Genomic DNA, 14,150 nt, shown 5'->3' with positions numbered 1-14,150 from the left:
TCCGATATGCTGAAGAGACCTTGCTCCCTTGCTTTCATTCAGGCTCCCTCTATATCTGTACGAAACTGTTCTTTGAGTTTGATATGTTTGTACGTATTTATTACTTTATTTTATTTGTACATATTTATACTATTTATTTTATTTTGTTAATATGTTTTGTTTTGTTGTCTGTCTCCCCCTTCTAGACTGTGAGCCCACTGTTGGGTACGGACCGTCTCTATGTGTTGCCAACTTGTACTTCCCAAGTGCTTAGTACAGTGCTCTGCACACAGTAAGTGCTCAATAAATACAATTGAATGAATGAATGAATGAATATGATGCTTTTGACAATGAGATTGCTATCAGTGCATGTAGGATGGCATTATCAACCATCCCTAACACACTATGTACGCATGGGAAGATTGCCCCTTGTTGCAGTGATTCCTTCGTTACAGTGCCTAATCCTGCTTTATTTCTCTCTTTTAGTGTCACATTAGAAGGCAGTGACTCTACTTCTGATTGTTAAAAACTACGATCGCCTGTCTTTTACTGCCCCTTCTCAACTGTCCATTTCTATACCATATTGTTTGAGGTTTTGCTTCACTGGATTCTATACATAATTTTTTTCTCCATCTCGCCTCGTTATCCCAGTTCAATTTAACAAATAGTAGCTTGTTGGGGAACCTGCTCCGATCCATTAGCCTAACATGCCCACCCAATGAAATTATATGGGATGATGAGAATTGCTTCTATGCTGGTAGTCTGACCTCATTCTAGGATCCCATCCTGTCTTACCATTTGATACTTCAAATCGGTGGAAGTGCCTAGCAATTGAATGCAGTGCTTGTAATAGGTCCATGTCTCACAGTCACAGAAAAGATGGGGAATTACAAATGCTCTATATAACTCCAGTTATATAGAATGGGTTGGGGGCACATTCTGTCAGTCTCCCACCCAGTGAAATTATATGGGATGATGAGAATTGCTTCTGTGCTGGTAGTCTGACCTCATTCTAGGATCCCATCCTGTTTCACCACTTGATATTGCATATCGGTGGAAGTGCCTAGCAATTGAATGCAGTGCTTGTAATCGGTCCATGTCTCAAAGTCATATAAAAGATTGGGAATTACAAATGCTCTATATAACTGCAGTTACATAGAATGGGTTGGTGGCACATTCTGTAAGTCTTCAAAACAACACAGTTTTTTTGTGATTCAGTAATAATAATAATAATGGTATTTGTTAAGCGCTGACTATGTGCAAAGCACTGTTCTAAGCACTGGGGGGATACAAGGTGATCAGGCTGTCCCACGTGGGGCTCTTAGTCTTAATCCCCATTTTCCAGATGAGGGAACTGAGGCACAGAGTAGTTAAGTGACTTGCCCAAAGTCATACTGCTGACAATTGGCAGGGCCAGGATTTGAACCCATGACCTCTGACTCCAAAGCCCATGCTCTTTCCCCTGAGCCACGCTGCTTCTCTATGCTTGCAGCTTGGTTTAGTGAAAAGAGCAGGAGTCTGTAAGTAAGAGGAGCTGGGTTCTAATCCAGCTCTGCCACTTAACTACTTGGGTAAGTCACTTAACTACTGAGAATCTCAGTTTCCTTATCTGTAAAATGAGGACTCAATGCCTATTCTCCCTCCTATTTAGACTGTGAGGCCAATATGGGACAGGGATGTATCTGACATGCTTGGCACAGACTACACACGTAGCAATTACAATGCTTATTATTATTGTTGTACAGACTGCTGCCTAGTTAGTAGAATTCAGTGACTGCCTTCAGCTTTCTATCCCCACTTATGAACTTAGCTATGCATAAGGCTCTTCCATTACAGGCATATACAACCTCAGAGCAGAAGACAAGACATTCTGGAGAAAATATATCCATAGAGTCACTATGAATCGGAAATGACACGATGACATTTGATAATAACAACCTCAGATTTCTTCAGGCTAATTTCCAATTACTTCACCAATTCTGAGAAATGGTTCCTAATCATGTGCATGTCTTTTGGGGGAAAGCTTCCAAAGCAATCAACTATTTAAATACAAACACAAGCCTACACACTTGCTATTTCTGGCGAAAAGAGGCCATAAATTCCCTTGCGCCCTTGCAATTCCAAATTTTACTGCATCACATAGGGGTCACCTATGAAATGTTCACAGCTAGAACAGGGCCCTTTTTTTTGTACTGAGGCTGTAGACCTGAGGAGTAGTCTCCGAATATAACCAAACTTCCATGAATCACAAAACAATATTCAAAGACTACTCCTCAAGTCTTCAGTGGATCAAACAAAAGTTGGAAAGAACTGGAATACATTACCCTGGGTCAAAAGTAACTATTATTTCTCATTTTTACCTCTAAGAAAAATGTAACAAAGTTAATACCCTTGCCCTGATGCCACATGTTCCACTAATTAAGAAGTTTGAAGTGGTATTGATTTCATGTTCCAAAGTTGGAGCAATTTTTTATAGCTCTCATTTTAAAGGTGACCTTTATTTTATCTCTCTCATCTAAAGGTGACCTTTATTTAGAAAATGACATGAAAAGTGTATTTACTTTATATTAAATATGAAATTAGTATTGACTTAAGTCTATATTACTAGTGAAAAACACTTGCTGTAACATGACCATCAGTAAAATATACCTCATTTAAAAGCTTTTATGTTAACTTTTTCAGTTTCGAAAATGCTTATTTCTAGGTGTGCCACCTGACATTTTCTTCTCCCTAATTAGTTAATATCCTATGACTATTGAATGTTAAGAATCTGGTGAGATGACAATGACATGTTAATGCACTCATACACCATTTAAAATCCTTCCTAGATTGCTTTTAAATTTAAAATCCTAACTGGATCAGTTTAAAGATAAATTAACATTCAGGAGTGAAAATTCACCGGTAGAAGCTGGCAAATCCAAATCCAATAAAGTAAAAAATATGCTTACAATTAACATTCAAGGAAGAGAACTGAAAGTCCAAGAATGTGAATAACGGAGAGTAGAAGTCAGTTCTGAATTGCAAAACTTCCTCTGGGGTCAATATTTATGAATGCTCTTTTAGTATTAAACATCGAAAAGTAATTCTAACAAATGTTCAGCCACAGACACAAATTGACAGACGTATACTTAACATTCAACTTATTACTGAAGTCATGATCTGCATGGAATTAGCCTTGTCTTTTGATGGTTTTGACTGAAAAAGGCCCTGACCTAAGGTCTATTCCATCCTAGAAGTAATGTTTCTTCTAAAATTACCTGTATATTCCTTCCCTGCGGGTGATATTCCTTCCCTGCGGGTCTTTCCTTTCTCCCGCTCCATTCCTGCCCTTTGGAGGATGGAGCACTGTGGAACAGGGATGGTGTCTGAATCAATATTCTTGAACCTTTCGGCCTCCTGCCTACCAAACTGTGGCCCACAGTTCACATCAGGGAATAGCTGGTGGGGCTAAGTTATGGGGCAACTTGGGCGGTGCACAAGCAGGCTCAGCACAAATCCTGAACATAGCTGGCTAACATAATCATCATCATAATAATAATGGTATTTGTTAAGCGCTTACTATATGCAAAGCACTGTTCTAAGCGCTGGGGAGGTTACAAGGTGATCAGGTGGTTCCACGGGGGGCTCAAAGTTTTCATCTCCGTTTTACAGATGAGGCCCAGAGAAGTGACTTACTCAAAGTCACACAGCTGACACTTGGCCGAGCCGGGATTTGAACCCATGACCTCTGACTCCAAAGCCCGGGCTCTTTCCACTGAGCCATGCTGCTTCTCCATGGGTGGTAAAGACCTTAGCATCTAATGAGGTGACACTACACAAACCACTACAACTACAATCACTTCCTTTGCACTGGTTCTTGGTCCCCAAGTCTTCGTGACTGGATTGAGGTTTGGCCGATACTTCGGACTGGAGCTTCTCGTATTTTATGAGCTCAATATGTGACATTACAACCCCGCTTCTTCAGCTCAACCGGGATATCAATCAATCAATCAATCAATCAATCATATTTATTGAGCGCTTACTATGTGCAGGGCACTGTACTAAGCGCTTGGGAAGTACAAATTGGCAACATATAGAGACAGTCCCTACCCAACATTGGGCTCACAGTCTAAAAGGGGGAGACAGAGAAAAAAAAAAAAAAAACCAAACATACTAACAAAATAAAATAAATAGAATAGATATGTACAAGTAAAATAAATAAATAAATAGAGTAATAAATATGTACAACATATATACATATATACATGTGCTGTGGGGAAGGGAAGAATAAGGAGGTAAGAATAAAACTTTCTTCCTCCTGTTAAGAGCTCCCAGCACATTTTTTTTTTTAACAGAATGACCCAAAACCTCAGTTCCCAAACTGTGAACTCCACGTTCCTGGATTTCCTGATCTTGCCAATAGGAGGGAAAAAGAAGTCAGACAGGACATGGAAATTTCCGGGAGGGAAATGGAATTTCTGGATTTAGCCCTGGCTCTCGATTTCCCTTTATTGGAAAAACAACCATGACACCTTTAATAATCTGGCTGGGGTGGTGAAGACTAGGGCAAGAGAGGGAGACTCGTGAAAAGCGGAGGATTTGGAGGAAACCAATGCACTTCTAAGAAGGTTTGTCCTTTTGGATGTGAACTCGGGGGATTAAAAAGAAAGCACTAGGCCGGGAGGCCAGATAATTTAAAAATGTTTGGGAGCTTTGGAGTGGCAGCTATTTGATTTTGCTTTCTGTTGGGTCAGGGCCTCTCAGAGCCTGGTAAAGGCAAACTGAACCTTTACTGAACCATCAGAGATGTGGCTTACAAGAAGACTAGAGAAGCAGTGTGGTCCAGTGGATAGAACACGGGTCTGGGGGTCAGAAGGACCTGGGTTCTAAATCCCCCCTCTGACATCCCCCCTGGGTTCTAAATCCCCCCTTCCCAATCCCAATATCAATTGGGATTTAGCACATTCTCAATAATCTAAAGACATTAAGTCTAAATAGGTTCCTACCCTGGAAAATGATATTCTGAAAATAAAATGTGACACCATCTAGGGTCTCAGTTTTTGCTTTTCTTTTCTTTTTTTTAATGGTACTTGTTAAGTGCTTACTATGTGCCAGGCATTGTACTAAGCGCTGTTAGGTACAACATAATCAGGTGGACACAGTCCCTGTTCCATGTAGGGCTTACACTCTTAATGCCCACTTTACAGATGAGAAGCAGTGTGGCTCAGTGGAAAGAGCCTGGGCTTTGGAGTCAGAGGTCATGGGTTCAAATCCCAGCTCTGCCAATTGTCAGCTGTGTGACTTTGGGCAACTCACTTCACTTCTCTGTGCCGCAGTTACCTCATCTGTAAAATGGGGATTAAGCCTGTGAGGCCCCTGTGGGACAACCTGATCACTTTGTAATCTCCCCAGTGCTTAGAACAGTGCTTTGCACATAGTAAGCGCTTAATAAATGCCATTACTATTATTAATTATTATTATTATTATTACTACGAGGTAATGCCCAGAGTTGCACAGCAGACAAGTGGCAGAGCTAGGATTAGAACCCAGGTCCTCTGACTTCCCAGGCCAGTGCTCTTTCCACTAGGCCATGCTGCTTCTTTTTATTGGTTTCACGTGAATTTTGGGAATCAGACACTTGTGACCTAATTACACACACACAAAACAACTCCAAATGGTGCAAACGCAAGTAGAGAACACAAAAATAGTCTAGATCAATTGGAAATCGTATTAAATGGAGGCTGGATAAGTGGTGTTGCATTGAACGTACTAAAGCCAATGCAAAAAAATGTACTAGACATCCCTTAACAAAAAAAAAAAAAAGCCTGCAGAACTTTTCTTACCAAAAAATCAGGAAATGAAATAAAAGGTTAGGAGCTCAGTAACCCTAAATTGGTTCCTCTTAATATTCTGAAGTTCAATACGGTGAGGTAAAGGCAGGTAAAGTATCAATCCACAGTATTATTTTAGAATGTAAAGCAGAAAATCCAATTCCTAAATAGTGAGTCATGCAATAGTCACAAAATTTATGATGGATAACACAAATGGGCATTCATTATTTTAATTGCTAATCTTATTCAGATTTCCATGGAGTAAGGATTCTTCCCACTGAGCTGAATCTGTATGAGCATGAAAAAATGGAGGTGTTATTTTTAATTTGAGAAATAGGAAGAAATAATGTTTCAAACATGTAATTTTTTTTAGAAGCTAGGCCCTTAGGCAATTAAATTCTGTTCTACTTTTAGAAGTGTACTTTATGACTTTCCTGTTTTCAAAAACTTTCGAAGAGAGATTTTATACCCTCCACTTCAATCCACTTCAATGTTTAACAATCCTTTCCATCAGGAAATTCTTCTTTACATCCACATAGTTAAGTTGGGATGAAAGACCTGGAAAATTGTAAGATTTGGCTGTATAATTAAAAAGTCCGACATAAAAAAACGTTTGTTTTCAAACCGCCCAGATAAAATTCCTAAGATAATGCTGTCTGTAGAGAATGATGTGAAGTTTCTTTCTTTGTTTATGAGAAAATACCTGTACATCTATATTTTTAAAAAAAAATGAGAAAGAGGCCATCATTTCCATGCCCTAAAACAATAACTCGGGTCAACCAGCTGTGCCACCTGTTAGCTACACAGTGGGACTCAGCTGAGCCTGGACTGTTTGGTGCCATAGATTAGGACCACGGTGGTCTCCAGAAGCCCCTTCTATGTTGTAGCCTCCTTGGAATAGCTAGCGATCCTGGGTCTGGCCAGGCGATAGTTTACGTGGCTCTTGGAAGGTATGGTGCTTAATCTGGATTCGTACTTCTGAAAGCCCGAGGAGGGGAAAGGAGTACAGCTGAGGTAGTACGGTGATCCCCGTGATCACCGGGGATCGCCTCTGTTGACGGCACTACCATCCTTCCCGTCTCACAAGCCTGCAACCTTGGTGTCATCCTCGACTCCACTCTCTCGTTCACCCCTCACATCCAAGCCGTCACCAAAACCTGCCGGACTCAGTTCCGCAACATTGCCAAGATCCGCCCTTTCCTCTCCATCCACACCGCTACCCTTCTCGTTCAAGCTCTCATCCTATCCCGTCTGGACTACTGCATCAGCCTTCTCTCTGATCTCCCATCCTTGTGTCTCTTCCCACTTCAATCCATACTTCATGCTGCTGCCCGGATTGTCTTTGTCCAGAAACACTCTGGGCATGTTACTCCCCTCCTCAAAAATCTCCAGTGGCTACCAATTAATCTGCGCATCAGGCAGAAACTCCTCACCCTGGGCTTCCAGGCTGTCCATCCCCTCGCCCCCTCCTACCTCACCTCCCTTCTCTCCTTCTACAGCCCAGCCCGCACCCTCCACTCCTCTGCCACTAATCTCCTCACTGTACCTCGTTCTCGCCTGTCCCGCCATCGACCCCCGGCCCACGTCATCCCCCGGGCCTGGAATGCCCTCCCTCTGCCCATCCGCCAAGCTAGCTCTCTACCTCCCTTCAAGGCCCTACTGAGAGCTCACCTCCTCCAGGAGGCCTTCCCAGACTGAGCCCCTTCCTTCCTCTCCCCCTCGTCCCCCTCTCCATCCCCCCGCATCTTACCTCCTTCCCTTCCCTACAGCACCTGTAGATATGTGTATATGTTTGTACATATTTGTTACTCTATTTATTTATTTATTTTACTTGTACATATCTATTCTATGTATTTTATTTTGTTAGTATGTTTGGTTTTGTTCTCTGTTTCCCCCTTTTAGACTGTGAGCCCACTGTTGGGTAGGGACTGTCTCTATATGTTGCCAACTTGTACTTCCCAAGCACTTAGTACAGTGCTCTGCACACAGTAAGCGCTCAATAAATATGATTGATGATGATGATGATGATGATGATCAGGAGGTTACAGACAGTTCTGCTAGAACGTGGATTTTCATGACACATTTTGGCTAGAGTGCAATTGCAGTATTAAGGGACATTCTTCTTATAAAGCAAGCCTATCCGGATTAAGTGTGTGGCAGTAGCTGAAGAAGTTGCATCGGACACGGGATGAAATCAACAATATGAGCTTTTCATACTGTACAGTCCTGCAAGAATGCAAGCCTGACATTGAGGGGAATCTCTCCAAACATTCATGACAGAAAATGAAGCATTCGGGCACTCCTTCTGACATAGCAATCATCCCCAATTAATCCCTCAATAATATTTGAGTGTGTGTTTGTACACATGCATGCGCGTGTATACGGGTCAAATTCAATTAGTGGACAGGGAAAGAGCTCCACAGATTCGTACAATAGGTCTATTACCAGTAATCGTCCTCCAAGGTAACGAATTAAATTACCAAAGAGGAAGTTTAAAGAAATGTAAGGGATCAAGCCCCTTGATGGTAATAGCATATTTCTATGCGCTGTGATTTCGCATTCTGTCATTTCTAATATATTTTACCATAATAAAAAAGGGATAATAACAGGTTTATGTGAGTTGAAAGTGAATTTGGGCCTGAAGATAGGGAACATCTCTGTTAACAATAAGCAACTCAAAAGCCTGCACATAGCATTTATTTTCTACAGGATAAAGTGGTGGCTCAAGCAGCTTAGGCCCTCTGCAGAGCTTTGGAAATCTACAGATGTTCCGTCTGCCCTTCCAGCCACTGCTGCCATAGCAACAAACTTCCTATCACCAAGAACAGGCCATGCTGTTTTTAAGCCACCCATCATTTTAAAATGAAGACAGACGGGAAAGATAGGGGTTTTCTGAATCTAGGCAGTTGACTTTAAGAAAAAGTTTTAAGATAGCAAATGCCTTCTACAAACCTCAGTCAGGTCTAAAAGTTAAAGGTAAATCTCCTAGTAAAAACAGTGCTCAACTGCTTCAAACAGGCAGTGACGGTAGGAAGGTAGGGGAAAGATGGGGGTGAAAGGAAGGAAAATAATACATTTATGACCAATTATTGACGTGTGACACTCTGTATACATGCTTTTCTTTTGTGATACTACTATTATTATAATGCCTTGGATTGACTCTCCAGAGAACTACAAAATATTTTCATATAAATATTTCACTTATTTTCCTACATCCCCATACACTTGACAGAAGTAAGAATTATTACTTCCATTTTACAGTCAGTAAATCAATAGTATTTACTGAATACCTGCAGAATATGGCACTAAATGCCTGAGTACAACAGAATCATTAGTAATAATAATAATTGTGGTATTTGTTATGTGGTTACTATGTGTCAGACACTGTATTAAGTGCTGGGATGGATACAAGCAAATCGGTTTGGGCACTTCCCTGTCCCACATGGGGCTCACAGTCTTAATCAGTGGAAAGAGCCTGGGCTTTGGAGTCAGAGGTCATGGGTTCAAATCCCGGCTCCCCCAACTGTCAGCTGTGTGACTTTGGGCAAATCACTTCACTTCTCTGTGCTTCAGTTACCTCATCTGTAAAATGGGGATTAAGACTGTGAGCCCCGAGTGGGACAACCTGATCACCTTGTAATCTCACCAGCGCTTAGAACAGTGCTTTGCACATAGTAAGCGCTTAATAAATGCCATCATTATTATTATTATTATTAATCCCCATTGTACAGTTGAGGAAACTGAGGTACAAAGAAGTTGAGTGACTTTCCCAAACCCACACTGCAGACAAGTGGTGGAACCGAGATTAGAACCCAGGTCTTTCTGATTCCTGGGCTCGTGCACTAACCACTGGACCACGTTGCTTCCTGACATGGTCCCGTGGTGGATGGGACAATAATATAATAATAATAATAATAATAATGATGATGATGATGGTAATAATAACTGTGGTATTTGTTAAGTACTTACTATACGCCAAGCACTTAACACAGCACAGGGGTAGAGCTAATATATGCAGAACAAACTCAGTCCCTGCCCTACACTGAGTTCACAGACTAAGGCAGAGGGAGAATGGGTAGTTAATCCCCATTTAACTGATGAGGAAACTGAGGCATAGAGTAGTTAAGTGCCTTGCCCACAGTCTTACCACATGAAAGTAGCAGAGTTGAGACTAGAATTCAAGTCTCCGGACTCCGAGGCCCATGCTCTTGCCAGCAGACTATGCAGATAGAGACACGACAATACATTACAGAGGGATGAAAGTAATAAAAGTATGCACCTAGACATATGTACATTTGTGTAGAGGTGGTTGTTGGTGCATAAGTGCTTCTACCATTTTACAAAGTAGATACTAAGGTTCCGAATGCTTAAATGTCTTCCCGAGACTACAAAGTACCAGTATAGAACCCAAGATTTTATACTTTGCAACTTAATATTCATTCAGTGACTGAGGAAGGATTAACTGACTTTAAAATAAAATCTTCCCAAAATATTTTCTGAACATTCAGTTTCAGATATTCATGAGTTCATATGAATTCATAACATATGAATTCATATATTCAGATGAGAAGCAGCGTGGCTATGAGAAGCAGTGTGGCTTAGTGGAAAGAGCAAGGGCTTGGGAGTCAGAAGATGTGGGTTCTAATCCCGGCTCCGCCACTTGTCTGCTGTGTGACCTTGGGCAAGCCACTTAACTTCTCTGTGCCTCAGTTACCTCATCTGCAAAATGGGGATTAAGAATGTGAGCCCCACATGGCCAACCTGATTACTTTGTATCGACTCTAGTGCACAGAACACGCTTAACAAAACGCTTAACGCTTAAGCGCTTAACAAATACTATAATTATTATTATTATTATCGTTATATTCTTCGTACGAATAAGTATTTGCTTCATTGATCTATTTGATTCACTTTTGGACCAGATCAGCTGCCTGAGGAATATTACTGTTAGTTACCAGCCAGAAGGTAGCAGAGTTCCCAAAGCCAACCTAGGGTACTTGTGAGTGCTGGAACTCCACACGGCAGATTTCCAAAAGTATCACCTTTATTATTACCAATTAAACTGCTGGAGTCTCACCTCGCAGTATTCGGTGATGATGCAGAAGTTATCTTGCTCCACAAAGCTTGTGTAAAACCTGACTATAGAAGGGTGGTCAAGCTTGGAGAGGAGCAGGGCTTCCATGTTTGCCTGCACTGTTTCATTGGGCTTTAGCTCTCCAATGGAGATCTCCTTCAAAACCTTTCTGCAGCAAGGAAGAAAAAAAGACCATTAAAAATTGTTAAGGGCAGTAAAGGACACAAACAAATGATGCCACATCACTTTACTTTCAGTTAACTTACTCACTGTCATGAAACTGGACAATCATTTACACTACAGTGTTATGCTATTCACTCATTCAATCATATTTATTGAGTGATTACTGTGTTCCTTAAAAGTTGGCAGGTGGGTAGGACAAACTACAAGGCCAAAGTGGAAAGACTTGTCTGTCACCATAGATAAACACACCCTTGGGGCCTTGGTTTGGCATTTTTAGCATGGTTTCAGTTATTCATGTCTAAATAATTGAGATCCTTTATTTCTGTAAACTGAATGCCATCACTTTTACACAGTGTACTGAACATGTGCAACTACATCGAAAATCATCCAGTCGTTTCCACCCCTGCCTCCCCACCAATTCCTCCCCTCCAACAGCGTTGAGCTCAGTGGGCGATCAGATACTGCCTTGTAAACATCATGTTCCACGCCGGCCTTTACCCGCAAGGGAAGGTGAGAGGAAAAGAGAGAAGTGGAGTGGAAGAGAAGAGAGAGGGCGGGAAGGGAGTGGAGAGGAAAGGAAGGAAGGGGAGAGGAGGAAAAGCATGAGGTGTGAGAAGCCCAGCCCGCACCCTCCGCTCCTCCGCCGCTAATCTCCTCACCGTACCTCGTTCTCGCCTGTCCCGCCATCGACCCCCGGCCCACGTCATCCCCCGGGCCTGGAATGCCCTCCCTCTGCCCATCCGCCAAGCTAGCTCTCTTCCTCCCTTCAAGGCCCTGCTGAGAGCTCACCTCCTCCAGGAGGCCTTCCCAGACAGAGCCCCTTCCTTCCTCTCCCCCTCGTCCCCGTCTCCATCCTCCCATCTTACCTCCTTCCCTTCCCCACAGCACCTGTATATATGTATATATGTTTGTACATATTTATTACTCTATTTATTTATTTATTTTACTTGTACATATCTATTCTATTTATTTTATTTTGTTAGTATGTTTGGTTTTGTTCTCTGTCTCCCCCTTTTAGACTGTGAGCCCACTGTTGGGTAGGGACTGTCTCTATATGTTGCCATTTTTTACTTCCCAAGCTCTTAGTACAGTGCTCTGCACATAGTAAGCGCTCAATAAATACGATTGATGATGATGATGATGAAGGGAGGTGAGAGGGTGGGAAAGGAGGGGTGGTGCAGCACGCTGGCAGTGGCAGAGGTTAATCGCTTTCCTCTTCTACCCCAGACCCATCAGCAGAGGACAGAGACCCATCCCCTTCCCCACGGGTGTTATAACTGAATCTCCAGGGACAGGTGTAGACCCCACTCGCCCCAGTTTGAAGCAGGACACTGTCTCTCCTTACTCCATGGCCGGTGAGAAGTTTGACTGTGCTGCTCCGGGGTGGGGGCTGGGGAATGAACGGTCTTTCTGGGCTGCTTAGTGGCTGTCTAAATCCGGCTCCTGCCCCTAATCCTTCTCCTACTCCTGGCCACAGACCTCCACCTCTGGCTCAGAGGCTGGGACCTTCCTCCTGTCCATTCAGGTCCAAAAGAGCCGCCATGCCCATGTGAGCCGCCTCGGTGGAGGGGCAGGAACTCCCTATCTGGAAGGAACAGGGTGAGGATTCCCCGATCTGAATGGTGCGGGGTGGGTCAGAGTGGAATGGGTCTCAGAGATCCATAGGTTCCCTGTCTTCTGGAGGTTGGCACCCACATACCCCATCAAGTAAAGTGTCTTGCTTGGGCTGCCTGATGCTGCCAAGTACTTAGGAGCCTTACCCTCCGTCCCCCACCTCTGGCAGGAAAGGACCAGATGGAGCTAAGTAGCCCACGTTGGTAATCAATCAATGGTCTTTATTTATAGCTTATTATGTGCAAAGCACTGTACTAAGCGATTGGGAGAATACATTGCAACAGAGCTGGTAACTTACCCTCTGCCCACCAGGAGTATATAGTCTAGCAGGGGAGAAACACATGAGCATATGTGCAGTGGTGCTGAGGGTGGGTAATATCAAGTGCTTACAGGGCACAGATCCAGTCTTAAAGGGCTTTACATTCATGATATTATTTTCACAATATTTCTGTAAGGCAGGGAGGGGCAAATATTATTAGCTCCATTTTACAAAGAGAAAAATGAGACCCAGAGAGGTTAAGACTACTGCATCAGCCTCCTCGCTGGTCTCCCTGCCCCTCCCACCTCCAGTCCATACTTCGCTCTGCTGCCTGGATCATTTTTCTAACAAAAAAAATTGAGTCCACACCTCCCCATTTCTCAAGAACCTCCAATGGTTGCTAATCCACCTCAGCATCAAACTCCTTACCATACGCATTAAGGCACTCAATTAGCTCTCTCCCTCCTACGTTACCTAGCTTATCTACCGTAGCTTAGTTTACCTAGCTACCCCAGCGCTTAGTACAGTGTCCGGCACAGAGTAAGCACTTAAATACCATAATTATTATCATTATCTCCTACCTCCACCCAATCAACCCCCCACCCCGGCTGCTTCTCCATTGCTAACCTATTCACCGTACCTCCATCTCATCTATCCCACCACCAACATCTTTCCCACACCGTTCCTCAGGAATTCCCTTCCCCTTCTCATCAGACAGTCCACCACTCTGCTCATTTTTGGAACCCTCCGAAAATCACATCTCCTCTAAGAAGCCTTCCCTAAGTCCTCATTTCCCCTACCTCCACCCTCCCCTCTGTGTCAACTACGCACTTGGCTGTGTACCTTTCAAGCACTTGTGTACGCATCCTTATATTCTCCATTTCCCCAAACTGTAATGTATTTTAATGTCTGTCTCCCCCTCTAGACTATAAACTCCTTGCAGACAGGGACCAAACCTACCAACTCTATCGTATTGTACTTTCCCAAGAGCTTAGTATAGTGCTCTGCACACAGGTGCTCAATAAATATCGCTGAATGAATGGTCGATTTGCCCAAGGTCACACGGCAGAGCTGGGACTAGAACCCACGTCTTTCACTCACAGTCCAATGTTTGTTTGTTTTTCCCACCAGATAACTTGCCTTCCAGAAAACCTGGATGCTCCCGGAAGGATTGGAAACTGGCTAAGGAACCATGTCATCTGCAAGTGAGTTACTGCCACTACAGAAGACC

General features: G+C 43.0%; 1 protein-coding gene across 5 annotated transcripts in view; it reads right to left on the bottom strand.

Annotated features, from left to right (window-relative positions):
- NEK11 (NIMA related kinase 11) overlaps nucleotides 1-14,150 on the bottom strand; it is a 191,261-nt gene that overhangs the window by 142,501 nt on the left and 34,610 nt on the right. For all 5 annotated transcript variants that reach the window (XM_038769668.1, XM_038769679.1, XM_038769702.1 and 2 more), the window contains exon 3: nucleotides 10,867-11,032. In XM_038769668.1, the coding sequence (XP_038625596.1) occupies nucleotides 10,867-11,032 (166 nt within the window). The remainder of the gene's footprint in view (nucleotides 1-10,866; nucleotides 11,033-14,150) is intronic.

The sequence above is a fragment of the Tachyglossus aculeatus genome, chromosome 2 (assembly GCF_015852505.1).
Source record: "Tachyglossus aculeatus isolate mTacAcu1 chromosome 2, mTacAcu1.pri, whole genome shotgun sequence".
NCBI lineage: Eukaryota > Metazoa > Chordata > Mammalia > Monotremata > Tachyglossidae > Tachyglossus > Tachyglossus aculeatus.
This window is presented reverse-complemented; position numbering and strand designations above follow the sequence as displayed.